The sequence below is a fragment of the Muscardinus avellanarius genome, assembly GCF_963383645.1.
Source record: "Muscardinus avellanarius genome assembly, chromosome: 9".
NCBI lineage: Eukaryota > Metazoa > Chordata > Mammalia > Rodentia > Gliridae > Muscardinus > Muscardinus avellanarius.
In genome coordinates this window covers 58,973,041-58,988,220 of record NC_137795.1, presented here as the reverse complement: position 1 = coordinate 58,988,220, position 15,180 = coordinate 58,973,041, and the positions used below count along the sequence as shown (strand labels likewise).

The window sequence follows — 15,180 nt, the reverse complement described above, 5'->3', positions numbered from 1 at the left end:
AATGGATAAATAAATGTGTCATATACATACAATGAAATGTTATTCACCCTTAAAAAAGAGGTTTCTGACACATACTGCAACATGAATGAACCTTATATTAAGTAAAATTTTATTTGGTAAAATTATATTATGTCAAATAAGTCAGTCAACAAAAACACAAATACTAGATGATTCCACTTATAAGAAATCTCCAGAGTAGTCTAGACATGAAATAGGAAGTAGAATGTTAATTACCAGAGGATCAGAAGGGGGGAAGTGGGGAGCTGTTGTTTAATGGGCATAGCATTTCAGTTTTGCAAGATGAAAAAGTTCAGGAGATTGGTTGTAGAGCAGTGTGAACTATAAACAGTGCACTTAAAAACAGTTAACGTGGTAAATTTTATGCTGTGCATATTTCATTGCAATTAATTTAAAAAAAAAATCAAATGAAAGCAATTCAACTCCCTTGTCAGAGATCACTTCACTTTTGGGTCGTAGTTCTGATTTTGTTTGTACTAACACCGGAATGACTCCACAACTTATTTGGAGCAGTTTGCTCATTTTTTGCATGTTGATAATTATGCAATTGAGTGGCTTTGAAGCTGGACATGGCACACAGATGCTGTTTGCTATGTCTGGGCCCAAATTCAAGGTCTCTCTGGGGAACTGTATGAGCTAGTGATTTCTGTTGTGATAAATGTTGAGAGCTGCTAACTCTATCCCAAATCACGAGCTAGTGATTGCTTGAGTGATAAGTGCAGACTTACTCTATCTCAGTAGCCTCCAGATTGCAAATACTCCAGCTTATGACTCCCCAGCCTCTGTAGCCACCCACCCACCCACCCTTCCTTCCTTCCTTCCTTCCTTCCTTCCTTCCTTCCTTCCTTGGTTCCTTTTTCCTTCCCTCCTTTTGTTTGTTTGTGTGGTACTAAGGATTAAGCCCAGGGGGCTACCTCCAAGCTTCATCCCCAGCTCTATTTTTATTTTGACACAGGGTCTCACCAGGTCGATGGAGTCTCATTACTTGCTGAGGCTGTCCTTCAACAGCTGTCCTGGATCCTCCTGTCTCAACCTCCCAAGTACTGGGGTTACAGGCATAACCACCACGCTGGCCATCTTGGAGAATTTGGAAGGGTTGTTCCTCAGATACTATGTATTTCTAATACATAATAGTCACTCTTCAGTAGTTTGTAAAAATAACATTCTCCTCTCTGTTTGAGGAAAAAAATGAAGTTCTTAAAGGAGACTCACTCTAAATTCAGGGTGCCTATTGATATGTCTCGAGTTGTAGAGGTTAGCAGAAACTGTGGGAGTTGGGAGCAGATAGTGTACTTAGCCGAGATCCTAGCTTTAAAAGAGATGCTGTTTCTTTAGAGTCTATTCTTTAGAATCATCAAATTCTTGGACAACTGGATTTAATGGAAGCCAAAGGAGAAGGAATGTTAGAAGAGAAAAAGGCTTAGGTTACAAGAGGCTCTGACAGCGACTTATTGTGAGCAGAGCCCATCCTTGTCAACAGACAGAGCCACTCCACAACAGGGTTATTCACTCACAATGATTCAGTTGTGCAGAAACTATGCACAAAGCATTTTGCATCCAAACCCTTACAGACTGAGTCCCCCCAAAACGGTTCTCTTACAGAGTATCAAGAATGTAGCATCATTTATGCCAAGTCTATGTGACTGCAATAATCTAGAAAATTCTGTAGGGAAATTGCTGTGCCCTGCTTGCCCTTGTGTGGCCTTTGTGGCTAAGGGGAAAGGCAAAGGCACGTTTGAGCTTCTAGTTACCTTAATGATCTGTCCATAGTGTCCAAGCTGCCTGAGCAGACACCAGCCATTTATTTTGTGCAGAATAGTTCTGTAGGATACAAGAAGTCCTAGGCAGGCACTGATGTACTTTGACCTTCAAATGTGACAAAGTAGCCTGGTGTGGTGCTTATAATTCCAGTACCTGGGAGGCTGAGACAGGAAAAAATAACAAATAAAATAAATAAATAAAATCAGCTCGGAGGCAGAGCACCCCTGAGTTCAGTTCTCAGTAACACACACACACACACACACACACACACACACACACACACACACACTGATGAAGCTGTGCGACCACAGGCAAGTTGCTTAGTCTCTATCGTCCACACTGTTCTCATCTTTGAAAATTAGCCACAGATTTACCAATAGAATTAAATGAAGTGACTTTTGCAAAGGATCTGGAGCATAATAAATGAACAATAAATATTGGGGAGGACTTGTTGAGAACTTGTAAATGAAACAGGCATCTAAGCATTTTTTTCATCCATGGCATAAATGGATTTTAGGGGAGCTTCCTAAAACATCTAGGCAGCTTCAACAGCTCCCTGTTTTCTAGTTAGAGGAAGCATTCAGGCGGACTAGTGTGGGAGTGTTCCATCTTGTCTCATGAGAATCAGCTGATGGGCTTCTAAAATATACGTGCTATAAACTCGGCCAGAGGTTCTGGTTTAACTGAGCTCAGGTGAAGGCTTAGCATTTGTATTTTTTTCAAGGTTTTAAGTGTCATTGAGAAGACAAAACTAGATGACATTTGGGGATTGTTTATGAGACTGAAGCATCTTAAGTAGCATCTGACACTCCTGGGCCTGGGTTCTTTCTATATCTAGAATCCCTGACTCTTCTGGTACAGCACCAACACACCTTTGTCTTGCCCTTCTCCAGTTAGCTGAAACTCTGGGCTTCCTCTGAGCTGTACGACTGCTCTGGTTACTAATCTTAATTTTGACTGCCATTCTTGGCCTGGGTCTTTGAGAAAGAAGATAATCTGAAATGCCCAGATTCTTATTTCCTAAGAGAGAAAGTCAATTTAAGATATGGTATTCTAGTTGTCTTTTTTTGTTTATTTATTTATTTATTTTGGTACTGGGGATTGAACCCAGGGGCATCCTACCTCCGAACTATTCCCAAGAACTATTTTTTTTTTTTTAAATGGTCTCACTAAGTTGCTGGGGCTGTCCTCAAACCTGTGATTTTCCTGTCTCCCAAGTACTGGGATTACAAATGTGTACTACCATGCCAGGCCTATTTTATTTTGAAACAGGGTTTTGTTAGGTTGCTGAAAGTATTGTTAAGTTGCTGAGACTGTCCTTGAACCTGAGACCCTACTGTCTCAGCCTCCCCAGTACTGAGATTACAAGTATGTGCCACTATGCCCAGCCCAAGATATTGTGTTCTTAAGAAGAGATTAAAAGTTTGAGGTAGGTGTGGGAGGAGAGAAAGACATATTAATATTTCACCTGATTTCAATGTTCAGAAGGGAAACTTCGCAGTGATTTCTACAAACACCATAGCTTTTGAATATTTCTTCTACCTCTAGTTCCAACTTCCCATATTTAAGAACTCAAGAAGGAAATGAGAACACAGAACTGAAATGACCTGATAAGAGAAATAAAATAGAGCAGGATTCCTCAAGGGTCTGATATCTGACCAAGAGCTAATAAGAAACACTTCATATCATAGAAAAACTTATGTGCCTTGGTAATTAATCCTAGTTGTAGTTTAAATGTTAAATAAATTGAAAATTATCTAAAAAATGAAAAATCAATTGTTAAATAAATTGAAAATTTGAAAAGAGAAAAGGAAGATACACAGCACCCAGAAAACTTAATCCCTTGGCTTACTTACACATGATAGAGGAGCAGAAACCAAGCACTTTCTCTCATAGGACCAGGGTAAACGAGAAACATCTGCCTTGGTGCATTTTTTCAATAGTTTGGTTATATTTCATTCTATTTTTGCATGATACAGTAGAAATAGGTTGTTTCTTCTTTCTTTCTTTTCTTTTCTTTCTTTTTTTTTTTTTTTTTTGATGGTACTGGGGTCCTGGATAACCTTCTACCTCTGGGCTCCAATCCCAGACCTATTTTTATACTTTTTAAATTTGGAAACAGGGTCTCTTAAGCCAGCATGGCTGGCTTCAAACCTGTGTGATCCTCCTGTCTCCAACTCCCAAGTGCAGGGATTACAAGCATGTGCCACCACGACCGGGGCGTGGCGTAGGTTGTTTCTTTTTTATTTTTCACTTTGTGTATTTTTATTTGTATTTCTTTGTGGAACTGGGGGATTGAAACTAGGAGTGTTATACCTCCAGCCCAATTGTAATTTTTATTAAAATAATAAACATAATCTCACTAATTTACGAAGACTAGTCTCGAACCTGTGATCCTCCTGTCTCAGCCTCCAAAGTACAGGCATGTGTGTATTTTGTGTGGGGGGAGATGGTATTAGGGTTTGAATCCAAGGGCATTCTCCCTCCAAGCTACACTTTCAGGTCAATTTTTTATTTTTTTGTTTTGAAATGAGGTCTCACTAGATTGATATGAGTCTAAGTATGTTACTGAGGCTTTCCTGAAACCTGTGATTCTCCTGACTAAGCCTTTCAAATATTGGGGATTACAGGCTTGTGCCTCCACACCAGGATTTGTTTTCTGTATTTTAAAAGTAAGCCATTTTCACATGAACCAACCTGAGTAGCAATCAATCCCTGATCCCTGGTGTCAGAGCACAGGCAGAGCAGCTCGGCTGACTTCCTGCTCGGCCACTGGCTACATGTGTGCCTTGGACAAGGGACTTTATTTTTCTCTGCCTCAGTTTTCTCTTCTGTGCAGTGGGAACTTACAAACTAGCCCTACCTCATCAGGTTGTTATAAGAAATAAATGAACGAATACATGTAAAGTTCTTAGACGAGTGTCCCACATATAATAAGCGTGCAAGAATGTCTTAGTATTATTAAAACATGAAAACGAGGCAAGGCACTTTGCCTGTTTCTTTTAATCAAATGAGCTCAAATGAATAGATAATATATTTCCTTCTAATTAATGTTCCTTAAAAAAATCAGAATACAGTTCCACTAGAAAGACATGGAATGTAAGGCTTAACTAATTGCCAATGATTCTTGACAGTTTGTCTTTTAGTGACTCAGTTATCTTCCCTGCTGTTAGTTCCTCCTCCTTTGTGATGTCTGCGATTTGACCTTTCCCTTATTTATGTCAGAGAGAAGCATGTTAGGGAAGAACACAGAGATAAAACAAAATTCACAGAAGCAAGTATTTGCAAAGTACTCCCCTTAATCTTGTTTTCTATTTTAACTGTCTCTTTTTGCCTCTTCTGCCTCTGTGTGCTTTGTGGCTCCCCTGTACCCTGCTTCTTCAGCCCCTGTGCTGCTTTAGAAAACTGCTTGCCAAGTGCCCACGGCTGAGCCAGCCGAGGTGGCGCACGCTTGTAATCCCCACGCTTGGGAGGCGGAGACAGGAGGATCAGATCGCGCAGGTTCGAAGCCAGCCGTGCTGGCTTAAGAGACCCTGTTTCCAAATTTTAAAAAGTATAAAATAGGTCTGGGAGTGTAGCCCGGAGGTAGAAGGGCTTCCAGGAACCCAAGTACCACCAAAAAAGAAAAAAGAAAAATGCCCAAGGCTGATAGGACAGGGTGTGGGAGAACCTGGGAGGGCCCATGTCTCCACCCTGTACTTGAGTAAAATGAAAAGTACATTGGAATGTGAACAAAAGAGAGAGGAGGAGGAGGAAGAGAAAGAGGAGGAAGAGGAGGAGGAGGAGGAAGAGGAAAGAGAGGAGATGTTTCATAGAGAAACTTAATTATAGCACATCTGATATACATAGTTTTATATACTTAAATTCTTAACAGATTTTTAAGTCTGACAATGCCTTTTAATAACTGAACCTTTTTAAAAATGTTTCTGTTTTGTTTTTGTTTTCCTCAAGGGAACTTTTCATTGTCAATGCTAAATCCAGGCAGAATTCTGGAAGAGGAAATGACTAGGTAATTTGTGTATATGTACATATGGTGTACTGTTTTTAGTGTTTGATTTGAAAATAATTTCAAACTACAGAGTAGTAAAAACACAAAAAGAATACCTGTATTCTTATATTTCCTTGTTATTAGTGTCTCAGCCCCCGGTTTCAAGTAAATTGTGTATGTCATGGCCCTTTACTTCAGTGCCTAAGAATAAGTTATCAACTTTGGCAGATTTAATATTGATACACTAGTTGAATCTACCATCTTTATTCCAGTTTGTCAGTTAATCCAACCGTGTCATCTATGGGGCTTTCCCGTCTTTCAGTCTCCTTGATAGAAGTCTTAAAAGCCTGTAATATGACGTTTGAATAATTACATATCAATTTGGCTGATTAAAATGAGTACTATTTTTATGCAAAAACAGGCCTGAAAGGCATCTATCTGAAAACAGTTTGGCCAGAAGTGGTGGCACACACTTGTAATCCCTGCACTTGGGAGGCTGAGACAGGAGGATCGCACAGGTTCGAAGCCAGCCTCAACTACTTAGTGAGGCTCTCAGCAACTTAGTGAGACCCTGTTTCCAAATAAATATAAAACAGGTCTGGGAGTATAGCCCGGAGGTAGAAAGCCTCTGGGTTCCACCCCCAGTACCACCAAAAATATTTAAAAAACAAAAACAGTTTGTAAAATTAGATTAAAAATATATTTTGAGAGCATAGAGATTTCACCTATTTTTTAATTTTTTTCCTGGCCCAACTTTATATTTTATTTATTTATTTATTTAATATATATATGTGTGTGTGTGTGTGTGTGTGTGTGTGTGTGTGTGTGTGTGTGTGTGTTTTATTGGTGCACTGTAGTCATGCATCACAATGGGATACAAGACTTGTGAGGACACCTATTATTTTTAAAGTCACTAACTTTCTACTTATTTGGTTAAGATTTCACTCCTAACTAGTATGAAGTCATGACATTTTGTTATATAATTTTTAAAAATACTTTCAAATACTGCCAAGAAAAAGAAGGTTTTTGGTTCTTTGAGCACACAATATGGGCAAACTTACACTGAGCCAGTTTACTTGCCCTGCTCATTCCTATATTTTCAATCTGTAAATACTAGTGAACTTTATCAGTAAAATAAAATATGCAAGCCTGACATACAATAAAAAAGAGGAGTTAAAATATTTGCAAACTGTCACCAGTTAAAAATGAACGATTTGGCACATTTTTGCAGTTGAGCATAGCAATTTATCTGTTTTTACTGGATGATAGTTTAAGTAAATATATTTGCCATCATGGCATTTATCATCTTATAATTTAAGAGAGAAAAATAATTAATGTGTATTTGTTATGACATAATCAGTTTAATAAACCGTTTAATTTCTAATTCTGGAAATTTCTCCTGAAAGAGATGAATGAAGAACAGATTTTCTAAGCTTTTCTAATTGTTTTCCAGATATGCATATTACTACTCAGGATTAGGTGCTGGAGTTCTTGTAGCTGCCTATATACAAGTTTCATTTTGGACTTTGGCAGCTGGCAGACAGATTAAGAAAATTAGGCAAAAGTTCTTTCATGCTATTCTACGGCAAGAGATAGGCTGGTTTGATATCAATGACATCTCCGAACTCAATACACGGCTAACAGAGTAAGTGTACTGTTAATATCCCACTTTCATAAAGGAATTAAGCACTAACTATGTGAAAATTTGTCTGGGGAAGACTGGAAGTGGAAAAAAGTACTAGATTAGGTGTCTGATATAAATTGGGGCTATATCATCTGATAGTCATTTCTAGAACTATCTAGAACCTACACCACATGTTTTCCATGCCTGTTAATTTTTCTCCTGATTGTATGGTATGTTTATTTGAGGACTGAGTGAATATTTCATTCCAATTTAATACTCATGGCATGTATTATAGAGATTGAGGGATGTTCAACTTGCAATAGGAAATAACACTTCCCTCCAACTGTTCCCTCTCACTGTTGCAACACCCTTCCTAATTCCTGCTTTTAAACAAATGGATTTATGTATTCAAAATGTTAATGCTGTTCTAACAAGATCGACTGATAGTATCAACCTTAATACCACTAACTTCTTAGAAGCATGAACTAATCCTGAATTTCTTCCTTTGTGCAGTATTTAGGAGGGGAAATGTCTTTCAAGAGGCTAAGATTCTGAGAGAGAATTGCAGTAGTATGAATATGTTATATTTGTCTATGTGTTTGTCAAATGTCTATTTCACCTTTCTAACTGAAGACATCCTGCCTTGTAACCATTTAGGTGTGATCTTTTTTTAGTGACATCTCCAAAATCAGTGAAGGAATTGGTGACAAGGTTGGAATGTTCTTTCAAGCAATAGCCACGTTTTTTGCAGGATTCATAGTGGGGTTCATCAGAGGATGGAAGCTCACTCTTGTGATAATGGCCATCAGCCCTATCCTGGGACTCTCTGCAGCTGTTTGGGCAAAGGTCTGTGAAATCTAGGCATGTTCACAGTTATTTTTAACGTCCAGAGTGCCAGACATTAAATGTTGGAAACTACGTCTGGAAGCATGTTGTTAATATGAGGTTTTCATAAGAAAACTAATTTTTAATTCAATGACAGGTTTTTTGCACTGTGATAATTATTTCTTTGGGCATATCTTCTGGCAGAGTAGTTTAAATAACATGGACAGTTATGTATTTAAGGAAATGCAATTTCAAATGTAATATTCCTCCTAATTTTTGAGTGAATATAAAAACTTTAGAGTTGGGATTTTTTCTACTTTTTCTTTTTGCTTTTCATGACAATTATGTGGCATTGTGTCATTTTGTTTTGCAATTAAGTAAATTTTATCTCTGGGTATGGTGGCACATGCCTGTAATTCCAGTACTTGGGAGGATGATACAGGAGAATCACAGGTTCAAGACCAGTCTCAGCAATTTAGTGAGACCCTATTTCAAAATAAAAATAGAAGAAAAATAAAAGGCTGAGGCCAGGCATGGTGGGGCATACCTGTGATCCTAGTATTTGGGAGGTTGAGACGAAAAGAGAGGATCACATGTTCAAGACTAGCCTCAGCAACTTAGTGGAACCCTGATTCAAAGCAAAAATGAAAGAGCTGGGGGTGTATCTCAGACATAGCATGCCCTGGGTTCAATCATTCAATCTTCAGTAACACACACACACACACACACACACACACACACACACATACACACACACCATGATCCTGTGTATGTATATATGTATATATACATACATATATATATATATATATATATTCATATTCTGAGGTTAGTGATTTACTGAGTGAGATACTTGTATCTTTTTTGTTTTGATTCTCACTTTACTTTTCTCTTGAAACATCTTGTTTAGTCATCTTATTATTTAGTAGAATGTCCCAGTTGGACATTATTTTCATACTGTTTAAAAATCCTAACACACTAAAGGAAAGCATCGTGAATTCTTCCAGACATAAGCTTCTCTTTTATGTCGCCTTATCATGAACAGATTAAAAAAATAACATAGTAGGTTCAGAATTTGACACTATCCTCCAAAATGCTGTTTGGAGAGCGGTGTGGGTTCCTTTTCCTGCCTCCTGGGGGCCGACCAGGTGTATCAGACCCCGCATTGGTAGGAGGTGGGAGCAGCCATTGGAACTGGTACACTGATGTCACTTGCTACTTGACTTTGGCCCTTTGTAAAGCAGAGGGTTTGGGAAGAGAAAGCAGGTTAAAGAATTGCCTGGACTGTCATTTAACTTTTCTCCCCATACACAAGTCATGACTGTGTCTCTCCTGTCCAGATACTCTCGGCATTTAGCGACAAAGAACTCGCTGCCTACGCAAAAGCAGGTGCCGTGGCAGAAGAGGCACTAGGAGCCATCAGGACCGTGATAGCTTTCGGGGGCCAGAAAAAAGAGCTGGAAAGGTCAGGAAGGTTCTTTGTTCACCAGTTCAAAGAACCCACTTCTGCATTTTTGTCACCCATTCTTTTGTGGTCTGTGTTTACTACTTTCTTTTCTCTAATATTAACCTTTCCTCCCACAAAATATAAGCACCTTTTCCTGCTTGATGGCAGGCTCTAGTATAGGATTCTACCTTGTGTGTTGCCTGTGAATTCCCTTTTAGAATAATGTTTTAAAACAAAAATATGGATACTGATACTGATTATATTGTGTTACAATTATCAACACATTGTAATTCTATTTTTTCACTTGTTAATGACCATAAACTGGAATATAGAAGAGAAAAATCTAAGGAGATGTGGGTGTCCTTGTCATAGCCCAGAATTTTCTGTAGGGCATGAGTCCATCTTGTATATAGACAAGGCAAAGCTTCCCGCCCTGGCCTCTGGCTCTCACTCCTAATGGTCCAGCCTGACAGCACTTCTTTATAGTCTTGTGCTTGAGAACCTGACTCAATGATAAGCGATTGCTTATCATTTTTTAAATTGAGATATGATTGGCCTAGAAAAGCTATATATTTAAGAGTATATATTTAAGTTTTAAATGTTGAGTCTGGAAATAAACATCCTTGGAAAAATCAATTCTGCTTTACCTAAATGTTTATCCACATTTAATATTTTAGTTCATAAAATCCTCTAAGATAGTAGAAGTCTATGTTCATGTGAAATACCTGTTTTGCTGTTCAGTGGAACTCTCGATGCCCACAAGGACCCCTTGATAAAAATTCTCGGGACATTCCCCAGTGTTAAAAGCAAAGTTGCCCCAGTGCTTTCCATTTCTTTTCCTACTTTTCTACTCCTTGATCCCTCTTCAAAAGCAACATGTCTCTGGTTCGTCTAACCTCTTCCTTTTTTCTCTCTCACTGCCGCTTCCTGTACACAATAGTCCACACAGGCCACACTAACCCTCAGTTGGACCACAGGATGTCAGTGTAATCAGTGCCACTCCATTAGCCGCGGTAAGCCAGCTCCTAAGTGAAGGTAATTACAGCGTGTCCACCACCGTCACTGGAGCCCCGCACCAACCTGGCCAACTGAACGTAGCACCCAGCATAGAAGAAACTACTCTGAAGAGTTGAGTGCTTTAAGTAGTTAAAATGATATCATCTTTTGTGGCAGCATACTTAAAAAAAAAAAACTAATGAATTCCATTATCTCATTTGGTTGAACTAAAAAACATGTTGTTGTTTTTAAAAAGAGAAACACCTCAATTTATGTGATACTGCCTCCCCCAAGTTTTATTGTATATCCATTGAATATTTTTTCAAATCTTAGGGAGCCCAAATTAAAATTTACATACTCTCTGGATCTAGCATAAATGAATAAACTTGTTTAGCTTGATGCAAAAAAAATATAATTTCACAGAGTCATTCTAAACATTTGTACTTTTGTGTCAAATTGTAGAAGCCAGAAATATGAATTTGAAATGCTACTCAAAAATAAGATAGTAGTAGAATGAGCAAAATTCAGGAGGGGATAAAATTCTAATACAATTATAGTAAGAATAATAATTGAAATCAGCAGATTTGCCAACTGTGTGTCAGGCACTATACTGCTTTTTATAATGATGTATTTGCCTCACCAATTACCTAAGTAGGCATTATCAACCCTATGATTCCGATGAAGAAACTAAAATAGGAAATTTGAGAAAAACAAACCAATATCCCCAATAGTGACCACTTTATAACCTTGAACCTACCTTGATGGTAGATCAGCTTGATGTAAAAATTAAAGAATCCAAGCGAGAAAAGCAGGTTTACATTTTTAAAAATGCAGTTTCTATCTCTCACCCAGTAGAACAATAAGAATATTTTTTCTCTCCAAAGAAAATTGAACTGATCTAAGAAACTAAATTTAAGAATCTAGAAAAGTATTTACATGTTTGTGCCCTTCTTGGTTGCTTGCTCCCTCTCCTTCCACCTTGACCCTGGCTTGAGAGGCTGGTATGGAGGTGAAGAAAAAGCTCCTCATATCCCTGGGGTGAGACTTTAATTCTGGAACGGCCAGGGGAACACTAGTTGTCCTGGTGGGGAACAGAGGACATGGGTCCAGGCTGGTGGGAAGCAAGCTTGGGTCTGTTCTAATGTGGGCTGATCCTGAATTAAGTCAACCCCATAAAGCTGGGTCTCACCAGGGGTCTATTATATCGACACCATTGTTTATAAACCTCCGATGATACAGGAGGAGAGTATGGCTCAGAGTATGAATTGTTATCCTTATTGTAACATTTCCCCCCTCATTTTCTGATAGGTATCAGAAATACTTAGAAAATGCCAAAAAAATTGGAATTAAAAAAGCTATTTCAGCCAACATTTCCATGGGAATTGCCTTCCTGTTAATATATGCATCATATGCACTGGCCTTCTGGTATGGCTCCACCTTAGTTATATCAAAAGAATATACTATTGGAAATGCAATGACAGTAAGTAGTTTTCCTATTATTTATGAAGAATCTGAGAATATTATTTCTCCATCTATCTTCTCTTTTCTTCCATATTCTTCTTTTTGGAAGAATGAGCTGTGATTGTAGGTTTTTGTCTTTTGATTATTTTTTGCTGTCCTGTGGGCAGAACTGGCCTTCTGGAACATTCAACTCATAATTATGATTAGGGACAAAATAATAGCATGTAGTTAGACCTGAGAAACACAAGATATAAAAGGAAATGAAAATGGAATGAATTTTGGGTGAATAGAGTTGTATTGGAGTCATGCATATTCTGCCATTGAGTTTCATTGTGTAAGAAAATAAACATTGTTATAAACTGAGAATATAAAATTATATAAGAGCATATGTAGTATAAAACATTAGCTATTTGAAATACAAATTGTGTTAGTTCATTTTTTCTATATGAAAATCAAAATATCTTTAGTTCATGACTATAAAAAAGTACAATAATTATACTAAGGTTAGAATACAGAATTTTTAAAATGAAAGTCACTTATAATCTAATAATCTATATATACTTGATGATTACTTTTGGCATATATCTTCCAGATCATTTCCTCTATACACATATATATTTTTTTCAAAGCAGGATCATAATTTATGCACCTTTTTGTAAATTTTTTTTTTTTTGTGCTACTGGGGGTAGAACCCAGAGGATTTCTACCTCCGGGCTATACTTCCAGACCTATTTTTTATATTTTATTTGGAAACAGGGTCTCACTAAGTTGCTGAGAGCCTCACTAAGTAGCTGAGTCCGGCTTCAAGCCTGTGCGATCCTCCTGTCTCAGCCTCCCAAGCTCAGGGATTACAAGCGTGTGCCACCACGCCTGGCGTAACTCTCTTTTACATATATAAACTAGCAATATTTTGTTAGTGAGATACAATCAAAGCAACATGAAAACATTTAAGTAGAAATCTCTTAAAACCTGCACTTCCCTGTCTTCCTAAACAGAGGATCCTCAACATTGTGTGGCCGTTCGATGATGACTTAGGATCGTTATGACAATTCGCCTCTTCCAAATGCTTCCTACGATGGCATCTTCAGACTTTGTTGAGGGCTGTTTGGCTGGATGAGCTTTCGTAATCGCTGAGTCTAGGTTTCCTCACGTCCACCTCCTGTCCCGCTGTCAGTTTGGAAGTGTGCCACCTTTATTTGCTTTCTCATTTACTACTGAAGTTTTATGAAGAAGGAGTATTGAGTCCCAGCTTTGCCATTCACCTTTTGTGATGAGTTTGTCTTCTTAGTTTCCTCATTTGCAGCCTGTGGATGAGGATATCTAGCCAGTGGGGCTGAGTGATACTGCCATGAAGGGAGCTGGGGCACAGCCTGCTACATACAGGGCAGGGGTTCTACTGCACCCCATAGCATCCATCTTGGTAGAGGTTTCATTTCTCTTTCATACTGGCCCTTACCTATATTGCAGATAGTGGATAGATATTAGACATATTAGGGTTATGAATACACAAATGTTACTGTCTTTTGAGAAGAGACAAACTGTGCCGGGTGTGGTGACGCCCTCTTGTAATCCCAATACTTGGGAGGCCGAAACAGGAGGATCACGAAGGTTCACGAAGTCAGCTACTTAGTGAGGCTTTCAGCAACTTAGTGAGACTCTGTTTTCAAATAAGACATAAAAAATAAAAATAGGTCTGGGAGTGTAGTCTGGAGGTACAAAGCCCCTGGGTTCCATCCCCAGTACCACACACACAAAAAAAAGAGCCAAACTGTAGAAGTGTTACCATGTCCAGAGAGAAAGGAGTAATCTCTCTACATTCATTTTTCTAAGTTAAATTATGCTACTAATGTGGATTCCTGAAGCTAGACTTTGGAGTTTTCTGTATCAGTTTATTGTCCTAAGGGAAAAAATTTGAAGGGAAATGTATTGTTTTATTTTATTTTATTTTATTTTTTGGTGGTACTGGGGTTCCTGGAAGCCCTTCTACCTCCGGGATACACTCCCACAGGCTATACTCTCAGACCTATTTTTTAACTTTTTTATGTGGAAACAGGGTCTCTTAAGCCAGCGAGGCTGGCTCCAAACCAGCGCGATCCTCTTGTCTCCACCTCCTAAGCGCGGGGATTACAAGCGTGCGCCACCACGCCCGGCAAATGTATTGTTTTAAATGTCATAGTACAGAACAACCATGTAAGAGCATTACCAACCAGTGTACATGGGAATGATTTAGTCTTGTATAAATAGATGAACTGTTACTTTTTGTGTTAAAAACCTTCTCTGTCAATCCGTATATCCATCTATAGTGGTACTTTTTAAGAAAATGTCCACCAAAATCTACTATGTGTAATATTGAACATTCTGTGTAATTCCATGCATAGAGCAAATCATATAGGACTGAATAGGAACACTGATGGAAAAATACTTCTCTGGTGGCATTAGCTTCAGAGTCAACACAGTAGGTTCGTACATTTCTGACTTACAGCTTGTTTGTAAGTTGTTTCAAGAGAACATCAAACAAGACAAAAAAAAATTGTCTTTGAAGTTGGAGAAGTCCATTTGGGCAATGAAATGCTATATTAATCTTGTAGTTTTGACTCTTTATTAAAATGATTCTTATTTGTCTTTCAATTTAAGTTTTTACTGAGATGATGGGAATGCTTATTACCCTGATTTGATCATTTTATACATGGGTTGAATTATTATAAGGTGCTCCATAAAGATGTACAATTAAAATAAAATTAATAATTTTTAAAAAGAATAACCCAATCCTTGATGTAGTGTGTTTCGAGCAAGTCATAATTTAGATGATAATGAACGCTACAAGGTGACACAACTTTTCCTCTCTTCTTTTGCTCAGGTCTTTTTTTCAATCCTGATCGGAGCTTTCAGCGTGGGCCAGGCTGCCCCATGTATTGATGCTTTTGCTAATGCAAGAGGAGCCGCATATGTGATCTTTGATATTATTGACAATGTAAGTCCTTTATTCTTCTAATGCTGAAAAAGTTCTTGAGGCTTGGATAATTAAAACTTGCATTAAGTTACATGTTTTTGAATTAACTA

At 38.2% G+C, this 15,180-nt stretch overlaps 1 protein-coding gene across 1 annotated transcript in view; it reads left to right on the top strand.

The window, feature by feature from the left end:
- ABCB4 (ATP binding cassette subfamily B member 4) overlaps positions 1 to 15,180 on the top strand; it is a gene marked incomplete at both ends in the record, with an annotated part of 75,219 nt that overhangs the window by 7,964 nt on the left and 52,075 nt on the right. The window contains 6 exons of the mRNA XM_080701481.1: positions 5,731 to 5,788; positions 7,221 to 7,412; positions 8,066 to 8,237; positions 9,557 to 9,681; positions 11,968 to 12,139; positions 14,978 to 15,091. Coding sequence (XP_080557607.1) covers positions 5,731 to 5,788; positions 7,221 to 7,412; positions 8,066 to 8,237; positions 9,557 to 9,681; positions 11,968 to 12,139; positions 14,978 to 15,091 — 833 coding nt within the window. The remainder of the gene's footprint in view (positions 1 to 5,730; positions 5,789 to 7,220; positions 7,413 to 8,065; positions 8,238 to 9,556; positions 9,682 to 11,967; positions 12,140 to 14,977; positions 15,092 to 15,180) is intronic.